Source organism: Ambystoma mexicanum, chromosome 10 (genome assembly GCF_040938575.1).
Source record: "Ambystoma mexicanum isolate Mex_15411 chromosome 10, UKY_AmexF1_1, whole genome shotgun sequence".
Taxonomy (NCBI): Eukaryota; Metazoa; Chordata; class Amphibia; order Caudata; family Ambystomatidae; genus Ambystoma; species Ambystoma mexicanum.
This window is the reverse complement of record NC_090932.1, coordinates 608,541,923-608,559,465: the sequence shown is the minus strand read 5'-3', so window position 1 is coordinate 608,559,465 and position 17,543 is coordinate 608,541,923. Positions and strand designations below refer to the sequence as shown.

Genomic DNA, 17,543 nt, shown 5'->3' with positions numbered 1-17,543 from the left:
TTTTCAAACATTAAAGAATACGATTTATTAGATTTGCACAATTAAAAACCTTTACAAGAGTCGAAAGGTAAAGTATTCCATTCTTGGCACAAGAAAAACAATAAGTTTGTACAAAGTTATGCTGTAATGATACGCATGGGTGGGTTAGTACAACAATGGTGATTATGATTGCATATACTGCTAATGTTATGGCAGTATGAAAACTTGTCGACACACACAAAGTTCAGGTGTTTCTGGTACGGTGAGTAGATGGAAGAACCAGCGAATGAGGTAGTGGAACCTGCTGGCAGTTTCACCGGACTGTCTTCAGGACTGGGGGATTTGTTTTAAAAAGAAAACACGAAGTGGTTGGTGAAGTGCGAGGCACCTAGGGTAGTTGAAGCGTCATGACTAACGTGGTATATTTTGTATAGGGCCACAATCTGGATGAGTCTCTGGCCAGTGGGTTTTGTCCAATATTAGGACAGGAGGTCTCTGGTCTGGTTCACAAAATGAGTCCCAGGTTGTTAGAGATGAGAACTGATTTCTATCTAGGATGCTGGGTAACCGCCGTCTCTGTAGTCGAGCTTTGTTTGTGGCTGCATTGTTCATTGTCAAGCTGAAAGTGTTCTAAGAACACTCGCGGTGCCCTGAAATGTTCGTACATAAAGAAAATGGGGGTGTTCTGAGGACGTTGTCCGTATTGTTCGCTGGCAAGTTGAATGTGTTCTAAGAACACTCGCGGTGTCCTGAAATGTTCGAAAATATACAAAATGGGGGTGTTCTGAGGACCTTCTCCGTATTGTGTGCCTGCTTAGCTGTATCCAATGAGGGAATGGCACAGAGAATGAAGTGGAAATGGTAGAAGGGCTGTCTAAGAGTTATGCGGTCTCCGGACAGGGCGTGCTACATCCGGGGTTTTCCAGCAAATCCAGCATAGAAAGAAAACTGTAGGGATCAGCCAGTCAGATGTTGAGGTTGTGGATTTGTGTTCAAAGAGACTGTGTGTAGTGAAGATGGCAGAAGTGGAGAAATTCAGGGTGTTGGTGCTCGGAGATATGTTTGTTCATGGTTTACAACAGTATGCTCAATGCAGGCATGTTGCAAAGAATTTTGATCTTAAAGGAGTGGAGGTGGTGTGGAGCACTGTGCCTGATTGCAATGTACAGGGTATTGTACAAGTTTGTGAAGATATGGGCAGGATCAACCGTCCCCATGTGGTAGTTTTGCACTATGGCGCTTTCCATTTGGGCTATGTCAGTGCCCCTACTTTGTTGGCAGATTTGGAACACTTGGTTCAAGCAGTAATGAACATCCTTCCAAATGCCAAAGTAATTATTTCTGGATTAGTACCTAGGGCAATATGGGACAATAGTTCAGTTTTTTATCCTCAGCAAAACAATGCTAGGTGTGTAATCAACCGAGGCATGTGTGCCTTCATGCTTAGAGCTGGTATGTTCTTCTGTAATAATGAGAATATTGATTCCAGTAATGCTGTTTATTTTAAAGAAGATGGTATTTCCTTATCTTTTATGGGAAATGCCATTCTGTTTTGGAATGTAAGGGTTGCTTTGGAGAAGGTTATGTGAAGATTTTAGAAGTAAAGTAAGAAAAATAAAAAATACAAAATAACAGGTGTCTGTCAAGCATCTGCAAAAATCCCCAAGAAACCCGGCTCTTTTCAGAGCCAACCTCAAAGGGGAAATGGGGCACACTATTTAAATTTACATTCACCACGCTCAGATTTTCGATATGTCCGCGGACATGGCGGTAGTCCGCGGACCTGGAAATCACTAGCTAGTGGTTCAGTATGTTCTATGTTACATGTATATAAAGTCAGGGATATTATGGTTAAGTTGTGCTACTGAAAACATATGAAATTCAGTAAAAAAACTTTGTTAAAGGGACATTATGGTTAAATTGGGCTACTAAAAACCTATGAAATTCAGTAAAAAAAACGTTGTTAAAGGGACGTTATGGTTCAAAGTAAAATCAAAAAACCCCTGAAATTCGGCAGTTATGGTAAGATAAGCAACCATAACTCGCGACACCATGCACTGCTAACACTAACACCCAGGACATCAAAGATGACATCACAAATGTCATTGATGACATCACTGATGACATCACATGGCTGGCTCACCCTTTTTTTTCCTTTACTGACATATCTAAGCCACATAGTTTTCTTCAGTAACAGTCAGGAAGTAAACATTGAAAAGGTACTATATTTGTAGACTTAGGGTCAAGTCATATCATATGAAACATATATATAGCAGAAGACACAGGCTTGAAAGAGAGCAATCCTTTCTGTGCATGAAGATAACCATTAGAGTTTTATTTTTATTACTATACCTTCTCTGTATATGCTCATATTTGTATACATTGTACTCACACTCCTTTCCTTAGGTTTCACTGACATAATTTGATACACATACATACAGTAAGTAGCACCTTTGAAACAGAGCAATCATGTCTCTGCATAAAGATAATCAGTTAGGTTATGAACTCTTTCTGCTACTACTTCTGCTTTTTGGCTTACTTCTCTGTCCCTGTATATACTCATATTTGTATGTGTTGTTGTCTCTTTGTGTTTTGTCGATATTAAGTGTAATTATGTATTAAGTGGGTTTTATTAGCTACTTATTACATGTTAGATTATGAATATTGCAACTTCATCATGTATACTGCACACACTGCCTAAGTTTATGCATGAGTTGCTTAGTATACTGGATAGAACTTCATAATAGAATGCTATTTATATCAATGCATTGCTTAATGCGCTGATTAGCTCATGATATTTATTCAAATGATCCTTCACACTTTTTGGTCAACATTATAAGAATCCCTCCTACAGAGTTTTCATGAAAAGTAAATGCACATGCACAATCGCCAGTCGGTTTTGTGCCCAGGAGATCCACATCACACAATATCAGGAGGCTCCTTAACGTCCTGACACAAATCGATCAGGACGTGAGTGCAGTTGCGGTCACCCTGGATGCCCAGAAGGCCTTTGACATGGTGTCTTGGAGGTACATGTGGCTGGTCCTGGAGACCATGGGCATGGGCCTAGGATGATTGCAGATATCAAACTGCTGTACACCTCTCCGGTCGCCAGGGTCTGCGTCAACTCTCAAACGTCTGCCGTGTTCCCTCTATCCAGAGGCACCCGCCAGGGATGCCCGTTCTCCCCAATCCTGTTCGCACTGGCCATTTAGCTTATGGCGGACTTTGTCAGGGAGCGCCAATCACGTAAAGGGTTACGGCTACAGGGTACCCCTGAGATTATTTCACTTTATGCAGACGACGTACGTCAGAAACCCTGATCTCCACCTCGACCCCTTTTTGCGCGACATCACTCGTATCGGTACATACTCTGGATTCACCATCAATTATGCCAAATCCGAACTCTTCCCCCTCACGGGCTCCACGATTCAACCTGTCACGGAGTATCCGCTACAGTGGTCTCCCGATGTGATTAAATATCTGGGAGTCCAGGTGTCCTTGACCAAAGAAGCTCTCTTAGCCAACAACTACCTGGCAACGACAGAACTGGTGGAGTCCAAGATAGCGCGTTGGCGCTCTCTCCCGTTATCATTGGCGGGTAGATTATCACTGGTTAAAATGATTTTACTCCCCAAACTGTTGTACACATTCACAAATGTTCCCATATGGTCTGCCAAGAGGTACTTTGCTGATCTACACAAGCTGTGCGCTCAGTTCCTGTGGCATTCTGGTGCGGCGCGGAAAAAATGGGCTGCAATGATTCTCCCCTATGAGAAAGGCGGGTTCACTGCCCCTGACCTGATGCGATACTGGATCACCGCGCAGGCGCAGTTTGCCACCTACTGGTACCCTGGGCCTCCCCCTCGCCCGCATGTCAAGCTAGAGGCCCTTGCAGCCTCTGGCACCAATATAATGACCTTGATCCTACATCAACAATATCAACCAGACTCAGCATAGACCCAGTCCAGACCACCATATCGGCTTGGAAACAGATATTTGCAGCAGGTGTGGAGGAACGCCCATACTACAAGTGGCTCCCCGCATGGCTGTTCCCCGGACTAGAACCTATAACCGAAATGGCATATGCACGGCATTGGCGGTCCCTGGGGTACCTAGCCCTAACCGACTTTTACCCGGATGGGCTATTCAACACACCACAGACCTGGAAATCGGGTCACTCGGGATCACCATTGGAACTGCTGCGATATGTGGCCCGAGTTTCCCCACAAGCCCCCTGATTCCCCTGGGATTTTGTACATCGCCAACTCGGGCGGGGCCCGCGGGGTGGTATCATCACTATATAAACTCCTTCTCACAACTGCTGCACTGCAACTGTCTAGGGTGCGGGACGACTGGGCCTCCGAACTGGAGATGGAACTCACGGACCAGCTATGGGAGAAAATGGGTTCTCACACTAATAGGGTCTCCCTGAATTTCCAATACTGCACCATACAGTATAAACTTCTGAACAGGCTCTACTACACCCCGCGTAAGCTCTCCAGGTGCGCCCGCTCCGACCCACGGCTGTGTCCTTGTTGTGGCGCGGAAGATGCAGGCCACTTACACATGTTCTGTGCCTGCCCAATGCTAACCCCATTCTGGGAGGAAATCCTGAAAACTTTGTGTGAAATCTGTGATGCTGTCATCGAGCCTGACCCGCTTGGGGTACTGTTTGCGGCTTGGGGGGACGAGGGAGCCAGAGGGGCTGCTAAATTCTTGAATGTGTGCTGTGTAATTGCCAAAAAATGTATCTTACAAGACTGGAAATGCTCTGCCCCCCTACCTTTCGGAAATGGCTGAACCTGTTGACCTGGTCTCGGAATTGGAACAACTACCATTTCACCAAATAGAATGAGCATGGTTCTACGAGGTCAGATTCACCTTCGACATCGACTATCATTAGCATTCAGAAGTTTCTTCTTTCCACTCCCACTTCTCTTCATGCAGGGCACAGCGGTTCCAGGGTTAATGAACAGTTAATTACTGGCTCAATGTTTCAGTCTCTAAAGAGCAAAATGCTGTAGGATGAATGCCTCCTCAGGAGCTAAAACTCAAAATAGGTGCTGTAATTATGCTACTATGCCATTTTATCCCATGATATTATGTGATATGGTATGGCATTTGTAACGCGCCTATGCACAAGTGTTTCAAGGCGCGACGGGGCAGGGGGGGGAACAAGGGGAGAACAGACAACGATCCTACTAGGCCAGGTGTCATTCAGATCGCGCAAGTGCATGGGTAGGGGGACTGGGAAAAGTGCAAGGGGAAGGGGAGAGGGGAAGTGCAGTACATGGTTAGTAGAATACAAGATAAGTAATAGGGCCAGCTGGTGGCAAGTGCAAGGAGAGTGCAGTGCATGGTTAGTAGAATACAAGATAAATAATAGGGCCAGCTGGTGGCAAGTGCAAGGTAAGTGCCAGGAGAAGGGGCTGTAGGATACAGAGACAGTCTCGTAGTGCAGGTAGGCAGTGCAGGGAAGAGTGGCTGGGCCAAGGACCGAGATCGTTGAGTGGCCAGTTGCAGATTCAGTGCCATCACAGAGACTCTGCAATGGAACAATGTTGACATTTTACGCATCTACAAAGACACATTTAGATGCTTGTGTGATCGATGGAACTTAGATAGTTCTTATACCACGCATACCTCTCATTCCATCTGATACGTTTAGCCCTTTCAATGACCATAATAAGTCACAGGGACCCACGCCCCCTTCCTAGAAGGGATCAGCGATAATTCAGATATTTAAGAAGGGGGACAGAAGTGAAGCTATCAATTACTGACCGATATTGACCTTTAAGATACGCTAGAATGGCGTATGTTATGCTGGGAACAGCTAGTATACATTTGTTTTGTCTACGTTTCTGATAGGTTCCACTTATTCGAGAAAGTATCTGAGAGAAAAAGATATTCTCTCAGGCATATATCGCACCAGGAAAGGAAACTTCACTAAATGTACCCTCATATCCCACAAACTTAATATATCATGCAGGATGTGAAGCAGTATGTTTAAAGGTTTAAACATCCAGTTTTCGCTAACAATCATCGTGCATTACGATGTGCATTGGGTGCATAATTTATAAGTTACCTGTCTGCCTCTTGCATTCGACTGGCCTAAACTTTGCAAGTACAAGTATGTTGCAGGGTTGACTCAGGTCTTCATCCTTCAGAAACAAATTGGGCAGGATTAAATTAGGTTCTGGTGCTGAGAATGTTGAGTGATCTTAAGATTTCTCGAAATTACAATTAACAACAGTAGAGAATCGATATCTGGATAATGGTTCAGAAGCCCTATTGAACATAAAAAATCATTGCGGCCACTTGACCAAAAAATAGAAACACTTGCTGCAACAATACATTATAGCAGGGTCATCTTGGCACATTTCATAATGAAGAATTGAAAGAGTATACCATCTGTGCAAGCACAGGATGTACAGGCAAGTCATGTGCACAGGCATCTAGGTGCTGCAGTTCAGATTATGTATGTGTGGCGCTTATGCCTCGATGCTATGTTATTGTCTTCCTCCTACAGCAGCAGACACATGAATTGCCTTGTAATCACCTGGCTCCTTTCTTTGTTTTCTCTGCTAGCTTTCGTATGGACCAGGATTGCGCAGCTTCTGCTCTTCCCTCTCTAACATTTCTCTCTCTATTGTACCCAAGTATGGTATGTTACCGTTTCTTGACTGTCTTTCCATGTGCATGTTTGTTACTTCCAAATGTTCCTCTGATTTGACTTGCCAGTAAGGAAAGGGAGAGCTAAACGTTACTCCAATTTCATCCTCGATGATAACCATTTCAAAGACGTCTAAGGCCTTATTTAGAAAAGCGCCTTACAATGGGACTTTCTCATTGAAACATTTTTTTTAAAATCAGGCCCTATATGTGTTCCATAAAGTTAACCGTTAGTATAACTATAGCAAGTTACTTCTCCACCTGCCTGTATTTATTTCTCCCTTGACAAACAGAGAGTGCGATATTGACGGTATCCTTCATAAAAGTGTTCTTCACAGGATATTCAAAATAAAATATTGTTAGTAAATTCTAATTGGCAGTGACAATAAGGATGTGCATATTCCATGTCATTGTTCTATTACCTTCGAGTGCTTAACATGGAATCGTACAAAAATGTCGACCTGGGAATTGCGACGGCCGAAAATGCTTAACCCCCTTTACACCACATATATATGTGGGTTGTTTAGAATATTATATTAATATGGGGAGGGTGCAGAGGTCTCCCCCCGCATATATATGTGGTGTAAAGGGTTAAAAAAAAATCGGAATTTCGGCCGTTGCAATAATCACACAGATCCCTGAACATTGCCTGACCTGGCTTCACTTTGTTGGAGCTCGCTTTCACCTGCAAAAGAGCAATCACCCTTACTTTACACTGTTTCACTCTAAAATGCCCACCCCCAAAGTCCTATTTTGAAGTTATTAATATAGATGTCCACTGCTTGACCCTGTTCTGACCCCTTTGCCTTGGCATACTGTGCATTGTTTAGCACTCACCCCCCTGAATTTAAAGACATGACCTGTATTCGGAGCATCTGACTACTTTGTACTTTCATTCAGGGGTGGACAGGCCTATAGGGAACTCTGGAGATTTCCCGGTGGGCCTCTGCACCCTGGGCCTCTTTTGTGTGGTATTTCCAAATTTCCTCATAGGAAAAGCATTGGGCTTGCTGAAAATGTGTCATATGGGGCCACTTTGGACATTATTTCCAGGGCCTCTTTTGGCCCCCAGTCATGTTTGCCAGGGCCTCTTTTAGTTCCCAGGCCACCCCTGCTTTCATTGTTGGCTTCACAATACTTTGCACATTCTCTCCCATCTCGCTCTCTCTTTCTCTCTCATGCATGCATGCACACTCTCTATTTATTGTAGTTAACACTTGCTAGACTGACGTTATGGGATTTCCAGTCTGCTGACTAGTATATTTGGGATTTGTATATCATTCCACACACAAGCTGCAAGCATGTTTACTGAGTATTGGTAAAGGTTTTAACGAATCAAATATAACAGTTCGATCATTAAGCTGTGTACTGCAATTTAATTGCACATTGTTTGGTTAACTCCTCTCAAGTAATGCACAAAGGACTAACACTTGTGAAATGTGCCGAACTGAATAATTGCCCATTCCATGTGTTCTCTCTCGGTCTCCCTTTTTCTCTCAGACACACGCACGTCCTCACATACTGCCTTTCTCCCCTTTCTGTCTGTCGCTCAGTATCATAAAGGTGTGGCAAAGTGAAAAGAGTGCTGAGCGAATCAGCATCTTCCAGGAATCACTAAGCTTTCTCAAGTGGATTTCAGATGTTCTGCTATAGGTGTGGTCACTCATTATTGATACCCTTTCCATCCATTGCCAGGGTTTGTGGATAACTGTAGAACCCTGATTTGCAATAATCTATACTTCATATTTAAATCTGTAACCAGTCTTATCATATTCCACTATTCGCATTACTAGTTGATCTATCCACTTCATGGTTTCCAGTTCCTAGGAATGCAAAATGTGGCTATTGACGTTAAATCTGCCTTCCATTGCCTCCATTGGTTGTATAGTATTTAATTGCAAAAAAAAGTCAAGTATGATCTGAAGTTTGGACGTTCAGGGAAGTCTACACATACCCATTAGTTCCAGTTCGATTGGCCTTTTTTATATCTGCCTTGTTGATTTTCAATATTATTATTATAATTATTATTGTTATTATTATAATTTTTTTTTTACCATGTCCAAGGACTGCAAAGAAAATATGACCTAACAACATTTCAGGCCTGAATTCAAGAAATTGATAGACAAATATGAAACGATCATTGAATCAGAATACAAATAAATGCAGTGTCAATATTGCAACAGAGCTTCCTATAAATTCAAACACTATTCAAAGAAAGTGCCTCGAAAAGTAAAGTGCAGAGTGCTGTAGTTCAATTCATCAGGGGATGTTGGATATTTACAACTAAGGAGCAAAAGTTAATCTGTCAGTACCCCTCCACGCTATACAGCTTGTAACCATTCATCGCTATAATCTCAAGTATAGCCTTCTCCAGAGCAACCTCATTCATTATCTTACAAAACTACTAACTTATGAATTTCGGGATAGCATTTTCCCAGTTCCATGAGATCAGACACAATGACATTCAAATAACTTTATGGATTAAAGGATTGGTTGTTTTGTTGTATTCTGCATTTAGTAGACCAATGAATATATATATTAAAATATTTTGAAACATCCTCACATTTTGAAATATTAGCCAATGTAGTGGTAATTCCATTTCTGAAAAACCGTTATTTGAGACAGTTCAGAACACTGGTACTTAGATTCTTCTTCAAAAATAGAGAAACATTTTCTCAAGATGTGCATATCACAAAAAAATGAATATGTTTTTTTCAAATCTGACAGTTGAGTCATAATATATAATTAAAATGTAATATTATACTACTACAATTTAATATTACAGTAATTGTAAACAGAATAATAATATCATATTTGTAATGTGCCGGACGGACGTCCTGCCCACAACTGAGCTGATTGGTGCCCATGTAAGAGAAACACAGATAATTACTGAAAACCCACAAAGTTAATGTCAGCGAGTAAGCAACCCAATAGGTATACACGTGAGGGCCTTGAGTCTTTGGGATCAGTGCAAAAACAGTCTTGCTGAGGACATCACATGACAGATAGTGAAAGAGATACAAGACAATGGGCCTCATTACGACCCTGGCGGTACGCGGTAAACGGCGCTGTAAAAGGTGCCGGTGCTGTTTACCCCGTACTGCCTCATTACGAGGTCTCCTCGCGGGTCCCAGGAAGCAATGCCTGGTCAAACCAGTCGTGCTTACCGGGTCCCGCGAGGGGAAGAGGGAGCAAACAACGGGCCAACTTGTAATGGCCCGTTGTTTGCTCCCTCTCCCATTCCCATTCAGCCCTATGGGGGCTGAAATGGGAATGGGGAAGGACCGGGTCCGGGTCCTTGGAGGGAGGAATTACCGGGCCTTCTGAACTCGGAATGGCCCGGTAATTCCTCATTCTGAGGACCCGGACGCGATTTCGGTGGCAGCCATGCCGCCAATAGCGGCATGGCTACCGCCGAGGTCGTAATGAGGCCCAATATGCTGAATATGATGGACGTGGTGTATAACAGGTGCCTGTTAATAATCGGGGAGGTGGTATTAGCTTTGGGAGGGCAAGGGCTATCACAGTGTAGTCTGCAGCATCCATCAAGGTCTGGAGGAGATTTGGGTAGCACAGGCTATTTAAGGGAGACCAGCTATGATATGAAGTATTTAGCGCAAGAAGTCTTGACTAACCAAAGTTCCTTGACAGATGAGCAGCTTACTGTCTATAAGCAGGTCATTTACAGCATTGACACAGGATCTGGTGAAGTGTTTTTTATTAGATTCTCGCGGTGGCACTGGGAAAACCTTTCTCATTAACCTGCTGTCAGTGAAAGTAAGGAGTAACGATGGGATAACCTTAGCTGTCACATCATCTTGCTCTGGCATTGCCGCAAAATTGTTGAAGGGGGTGGTAAGAATGCCCATGCTGCCTTTTAACTGCCTCTTAACCTAATACACACAGAAACTCTTCTCTGCAATATTTGAAAACAAATCAACATGGCCCTAGTGCTCCGGGATTGCAAATTCATTGTTTGGGACGAGAGCACTATTGCACATAAGGGATGTGTTTTTGCCTTAAGCAGAACCCTTAAAGACTACAGGGCAAATAATGGGGTGATAGGTGTCACTTTGCTACTAGCTGGGGACTTTTGTCAGACTTTGCCTGTAGTGCCTAGAGGACTGTGAGCTAATGAACGAAAGGCATGCATCAAATCATCCTATTTATGGGCAGTTATACAAAAAATGTACCTCAAGAAGAACAATGGTGTTAATTTGCAAATAGATGTGTCAGCAGGTCATTTCTCTGAACTGCTTATCAAAATTGGTAATGGAGAGTATCCCGTAGTTGAGAACAAAATTGTATTCCCTTCTGACCTAGGCACATTCGCCAATTCCCTAGCAGACCTCACATCCAAAATGTACCCTGACATAAAAAAATCTTATGGAGAAATCTACAGAATGGTTGTGTGTGTGCCATTTTAACACTAAAGAACAGCATGGCTGCCGTAATCAATAAGATACTTATTAATTCTTTCAGAGGAGTCCAATTGGTGTACAAATCTGTAAACTCAAAGTGATGACTCAGTCCACTACCCCTTTGAGTTCTTGAAAACTTTAAATCCTCCTGGTTTTCCTGAACACAAACTTCTTTTCAAAGTGGGAGCACCAGTAATATTATTGGAGAACCTCAACCCACCTAAGCTCTTTAATGGCACCAGATTGCGAGTGAAAGCTCTCCACAGAAATGTTATTGAGGCTATGGTGATAACTGGTTCTAGCCAGGGAGAGTCCGTTGTCATACCAAGAATACCTCTTATACCTTCAAAATATCCATCTGAATTAAAAAGACTTCAATTCCCCTCAAAAGTGTGTTTTGCCATGACCATCAACACATCTCAGGGGCAGACTTTAAAGGTAATGGGGATTGATCTAAGGGAAGACTGCTTCTCGCATAGGCAGTTTTATGTGGCCCGTTCAGAGTGAGCTCACCTAACTCTCTGATTATCCTAGCACCTGAAGGGAGAACCACTAATGTAGTTTACAAATAAGTACTCAAATAGTTTATTTTGCAGATGCCGAATAAGTAATTCTAATTTTTTTGTCTCTCTCTGTCTGTTTACAATTACAACACAAAAACATTTCCGGATGCACATCAGTGGAACAACTATCTTTGGTTTGTAGCCAATATGCCCCGACTAACGTCTGCAATAAGCATTTCTTATTACGTTAAGACATAAACCTGTAAATTATATTTCGTACAGTTGGAACAAAAAACTCATGTGTCTTTTGATAACAATTAGTCCCAAAACCCATGCGAACGAAGCCGCAGGCAAAAGCTATGTCTAATTGTTATATAGTCGCTGCACCCGGTGCATCATATGCTGTGTAGCACGCGCATCTCTATCTCTCTCTCTTTCTTTCTCTCTCTCTCTCACATGCACACACTCTCTCTGCACTCTTTCTCACTGCTTCTCCCTCTGTCTCACTCTCTGTCTCTATCACTTAAAATGTGGGTGAGCGTCATGTTGTCAAGTATGCATTCGGTAGAGCCACACCAGTGATTACTGAAAGCTGTTTGACCAGAGAACATACAAAGATGGTTTGATGAGAGTGTGGTGGTGCTGTGTATTATTTCAAATGCAGCTATTTAAAATAAAAAAATCAGTTTGACTATTATTGTAAAGTGGCACTTTTTAACATTTTACAATGCTCATTTCCAATGATCACTTCCATGCATATGTTAGTCCTACTAACAATGTTAAATGTGTCTTTGTGTGCAAAGTGCATTATCATACCCAAAATAACCGTATACATTATTTTCTGATTGAAGGTAACAATTCCGAGATGGAAATTCAGAACCACTCCTGTTATGATCTTTTGAAATACCCTGAAGAGAAAGGGGAAGGGGACACAAAGTACCACTGAGGGTTCCAGCCTGCTTTGCATAACATCAAAGATAATTTGGGAGCATAGGATTTACCACAGATATTTACATTTCACAAATATCTTTGATAAAAGTGCTGCATGCTCAACTGAGTACATCATTCACACTCCTTTTTCCCAAAGCTCACCCTAACATTTAAATGTTTGTAACATTGAACCATACATGCTGATTCATACAGCTTCAAAGTTAGGATGTGAGATCAAAATAGTTGGAACATCCATCCCTATTTTGGTGTCAAAGGGCTGTCCAGGGACTGCAAAGAACTTACGCAAGGTCTCAGTGTAAGCATGGCTGTGCACATGGCCAGTTCCTTAATGCACAGATATCCTAAGTGAATTATATATCTACGATTGTTTGTTTGCAGATTTTGCCCTATAACCGATCACTCACCCACATAATTACTCAGTCATTCATGTTGTAAAGCGACTGCATAAAGATTAACACAATATGTCTGAAATATCATAAAATTCAAATGATATTTTGAAAGAACAGATCGTCCTTGAACTCCGGCGGTTGGGGTATCTTGCTCAGAAGTAATAGAAACAATAAATGAGCCCTAGACATATTGGCCATAATTCACTAAGCCATGTTACACTGCAAAAATACACTTTGTACCACTCTGTGAATCAGGGTGTTTGTTGGCAGTGCATATCACTTTGCACCAGTGCAGTCACTTTGCACCGTGCTAAAAGTCCCATGAATACGGCCCATAGTGTACGCAAACATACTGCACTCAAAACCCACATCCTGATTGCAAACCAAAGTCATTTAAAAGCAGCCTGATCATTGTGTTTGCTACCATTATGTCCACATGTAGTTTCTCTTTAAGTCAAACGTCTAAATACCAACTGCTTTCATCTCCGACCATTCCAGATCTTCCTTCCATACTGGTGTTGCTGCTTATTGTAGATGCAGTGTGAAAGCCTAACTCTTCATCTCTTTATTCTGTGGCTTATATTGATGACAACATATTGGCTAGTAGATCATTGGCCTTCTTTGATAATACCTAATGGAGCTAGGAACAGAGAAGAAGTAAATCGTTTTTATGGGCCAGACTTAGCTGAAGAAGAGAAACAAATACATCTTGGGCTCAGTCTGCTTTGAGCTTTCTTTCATGCTAAACCTCTGAACAAGTGGAAATCTCCATTGATAATATTGTATACTATGCACATCTTAAGTAACTAGATATCTTAGTGCTATTAGGATTTAAATCACTCCAAGACCGATGCATTCATTACAGTTTTGATTTATTAGAATTTTATTTTAGTTCATCCTCAGTGAAATGTGCATTAAGTAATACACATTTCACTACAAACAATTGAAACACTGAATATTTTAACTACACAGGTAGTATAAATTTAGATGACAAAATACAGCCAATTAACATATGAACAGAAGCCACATTACTAATTCTCATTTAAACTCTTGCAGTAGTAAGTTTGGGCTGCAGAAATGGCAGGGAAGGGTCGAACTAGCAAGCAAACTACATATACCACCTGATTGTCGAAATAAACAACAAGTTACATATATATTTTACATGTTTATTCTAATCATCATGGCAGGAGGGCATGCAAACAGAAAATGGAATGTTGGTTTAACTAAACTAGAATAGTCTATAGTTGTGTTGAGCCTCTCCAATTCACCCTTCACAATGTTGTTTGTCCAAGATGAAACTTTGAGGATACAATTCCCAAAGATTTGCACTGGAACAAATCAGGCGATGCCCTAAGCTTCTCAGATTTGCTCTTGGTAACCTTTACATTATGCACCAAACTGGAGCAAATCTACGCTTGCATGGGGCATCTTAAAGATGCGGATCTGCAAATTCACTCATATTTGTTCAAGGCCATTAGGGAGCTGCTAATACAGGCATCTCCACATGAGCGCCAGTTTTAGGCCTGGTGAATTAGGTAAAAGGTTGCAGGAGCAAATCTGCCCTTTTCCATGATTCACAAGACCTATAATTGGAGCACATCAGGAGCATTTCTGAAATCCCAAGGAGCAACCCTCTACAGAGGAGCTTCTCAAAGGTGCTCCTGGTATTGCCAGATTTACTTCAGTTTTAGGCTTTGTAAATCAGGTACGCGGTACCAGGGACACATCTAATGCTGCTACAATACTTTTCCTGATTTGCCCCAATATACTTATGAACCAGCCCCCAAATTCCACATACATGCAAGATATTTAGGTACTGTTTATAGCCAGGCAATATTGTATTTGTGCTGAACAATCTTAATGAAATACAATGTTAATATATTGTTTCTCTTAATCTGAACAGATTACACTCAAGGAGGACACAGGAAAGCAACCAGGAATGGAACGGACCTGCGTCCTTCGAGCTATCAGTAGAACAAGCACAAACCTACCAGGATCCACTCTAGCAGATCATTGACAGATTCCTCTATCCGATGCACAAAACCTCAAGTCCGAGCACTTTCATATTTTAAAATGGACTATAGATGAAACAGCCATGTTGCGTTCCGATATTTAATTTATTGAAGATTTTTACAGTGTTAATATTTTAAAGAAATGCTAGTGTAACCAGTTGTGCCAGTACATTATCCTCAAACCTTTACTTTTTTTCTGACTGAGTTCACTGTATGAGCCTTGCCTCAATAGTGATTTGCAAAGACTGTGCAGGCGGCCATTCACATTCCTGCTTCTTGTTAATGCTTTCAGAGCTGTATCTCTTAACTCCCCAAGATCTTGCTCTCAAATTTTAAAGGTGAAATTATTTGCTTTCTAACATCCAGGATATTTCAGGTACGAACTGTAAATAAAAGATGTGTAAAGTATGTAATTTTTACAAAATTGAGAGAAGTATCTTTTAGTTAATCGTTATTACATATAAATCGTTTGTGTAAACATTGTTGACAACCCTAAATACAATGTGTGCCTCCTTGTACAAAGCTTTGCAAATAAATGTGTCTCTTTGAAGTCTGTCCTTCCCTATGGCTTTTGGATCTTCCATTTGGAGTCATTGTAGACTCTGCCATGGAGCAAACCAAAGTGTGCTTTTTCACGGCAAACACAGTATCTTAATTTCAGAAAATCAAAGGGCTTTTGGAACTTTTCTCACACCAGCTTTGGCCCCCGGGGAGAAATCATGGGAAATTACATGACATTGTCAAAGACAGCAACGACTTCTCTTGGAAGCTGCTAACACCACGGCCGTCAATGGGAGCCAGCAACCTGTCTCCTTTGATTTGCTTTTCCTCACGAGTCTTCAAAATAGGAAGGAGTAGTCTGACTAATCCACGAGAGTCTATCTGTGCTCAAGCATGCTGGAAATTCTGGTTCAAGGTTAGAACTGTGTGCACTGCCTTTCTAGAGGAGATCTAATCAACGGTAGCCCTGTGACTACTCCCCGGGATGTATTAGAGATTTTACGTTCATTACAAAAATAATGCAGAGAATAAAGTACATATTAATATTGTTCTGTATTGGGTTATGTTAAATAATGTAACAATGTAGCTGTATACTCAATAAGGAATGCTGTAGGCCACCTCTATGCTACCAAATATATGTCATACCAACTTTTAAGAGATGGTCTAACACACGTGGATATACACAACACATAAAAAGTGGCCACAGTCAATGGAGCTTACAAATTGGTGGCACACAGTTCATCCCATGTTGCCCGGGGCAACGATTAAGGGATTTCCTAGCAAATTAAATGTAGTTAATCACCTCATTATACACTCAAAGATGTTGACATCACCATTTCCAGCCATTTATGTGACTATTTCTGACACCATCAAAATAACTCGATTAATCTGCACAAACATTCTTAAACTATTCTTTCAACATGTATAAGAAACAGGGGCTGATACTTAGATGTGGGGGAGCCAGAGCTCGCTCGAGACTGGTTAGAGCCAAATGACTGGCTTTGTCTCGGCTTGTGTGCCTTTGTGAAAGAAGAGCTAAACTGGAGACGAGATAAGAACAACCTTATGCTCCGTTACATTCTTATCATCACAATCCTTTGCTTGCACAGTGTTTTTTTATGTCTGGCCAGGAATGCATGTTGGTGCAAAATTAAAGGTGCAATGGGAGCATGTGTGGTATGACACCGCAATAAATTGCAAATTGTACAACCAGAAAATCTGGCTTCCACACTTCACAAATCTATGGAATCCTGGGCAAATCACAATACTTAAATGGGGCATCTTTTATTTGGCTGTCAAAATTGGTATCACTTAGAAATAATTATTTTACAAGAAGCGACAGTTATACATAGTGTATTAAACTACCATGTTTGCTCCAAAGGTAATAAAAGTTTATCATTTATTAATGTGTACACCGCGGGCTGAAGTAACCCTTAACAAGCTCTTTGCTCTGTCACTTTTGTTCTCTCCTAATGGAATCAGGAAAAAGCTATTGTACTACTCTTGTTGGTGGACAAAGGAGTTTTTCCTTCACTGCATAAGGATGCTGCGAGTACTTTTTTCCTTTTTCTCTGCCCGGCTATGGGCATTAGCCATGGGGTCTCCACATACTACCCAGTTTGTGAATCGAGGTAGTGGGAGGCACAGGGGAGGGTTGCCTATACATGAGACTTTCCACATGCCACACAGCCCTTTAGTTTTTGTATCCAATCTTCTACCATTAACGGCATGTGTGTGGTGCCTGTTGTCCCACTTGTGCCTGCTGAAAGACTGTACATAGCTCCCTAAGGTTTAAGCCTGGTAAAAGCTGTGCACAGTAACCAGCTCCGAGTCCGTGATGCAATGATTTCAAGTAGCTGATTGTTTGGCTCAGTTTTCTTGTTTTGTGTCTATGCCTTTAAATTACAGTTGCAAAATACAGAGGATTGTTTAGGCAAACATTGATTTGCATTCTGGTACATGTAGAGTTCCATTCAGGATTGTGGGTTATGCCTCATGGGCATTATTGGTCTTTGTGGCACCACTGGAAGCGGATTGGTATGGTTCACTGACCTTCTCCCAAGATGGCGCCCTTGGGTGTAAGCAGCATTGCAGTTTTCTCGGCATCTCCCG

The 17,543-nt window shown here is 41.8% G+C and overlaps 1 protein-coding gene across 5 annotated transcripts in view; it reads left to right on the top strand.

The window, feature by feature from the left end:
- DOCK10 (dedicator of cytokinesis 10) overlaps positions 1-15,480 on the top strand; it is a 2,208,289-nt gene extending 2,192,809 nt beyond the window's left edge. For 4 of the 5 annotated variants that reach the window (XM_069618176.1, XM_069618179.1, XM_069618175.1 and 1 more), the window contains 2 exons: positions 6,571-6,646; positions 14,822-15,480. In XM_069618176.1, coding sequence (XP_069474277.1) covers positions 6,571-6,646; positions 14,822-14,892 — 147 coding nt within the window. In that variant the 3' untranslated portion in view covers positions 14,893-15,480. The remainder of the gene's footprint in view (positions 1-6,570; positions 6,647-14,821) is intronic. The other variant, XM_069618177.1, reaches the window with a different exon arrangement.
- Positions 15,481-17,543: the final 2,063 nt, after the last annotated feature.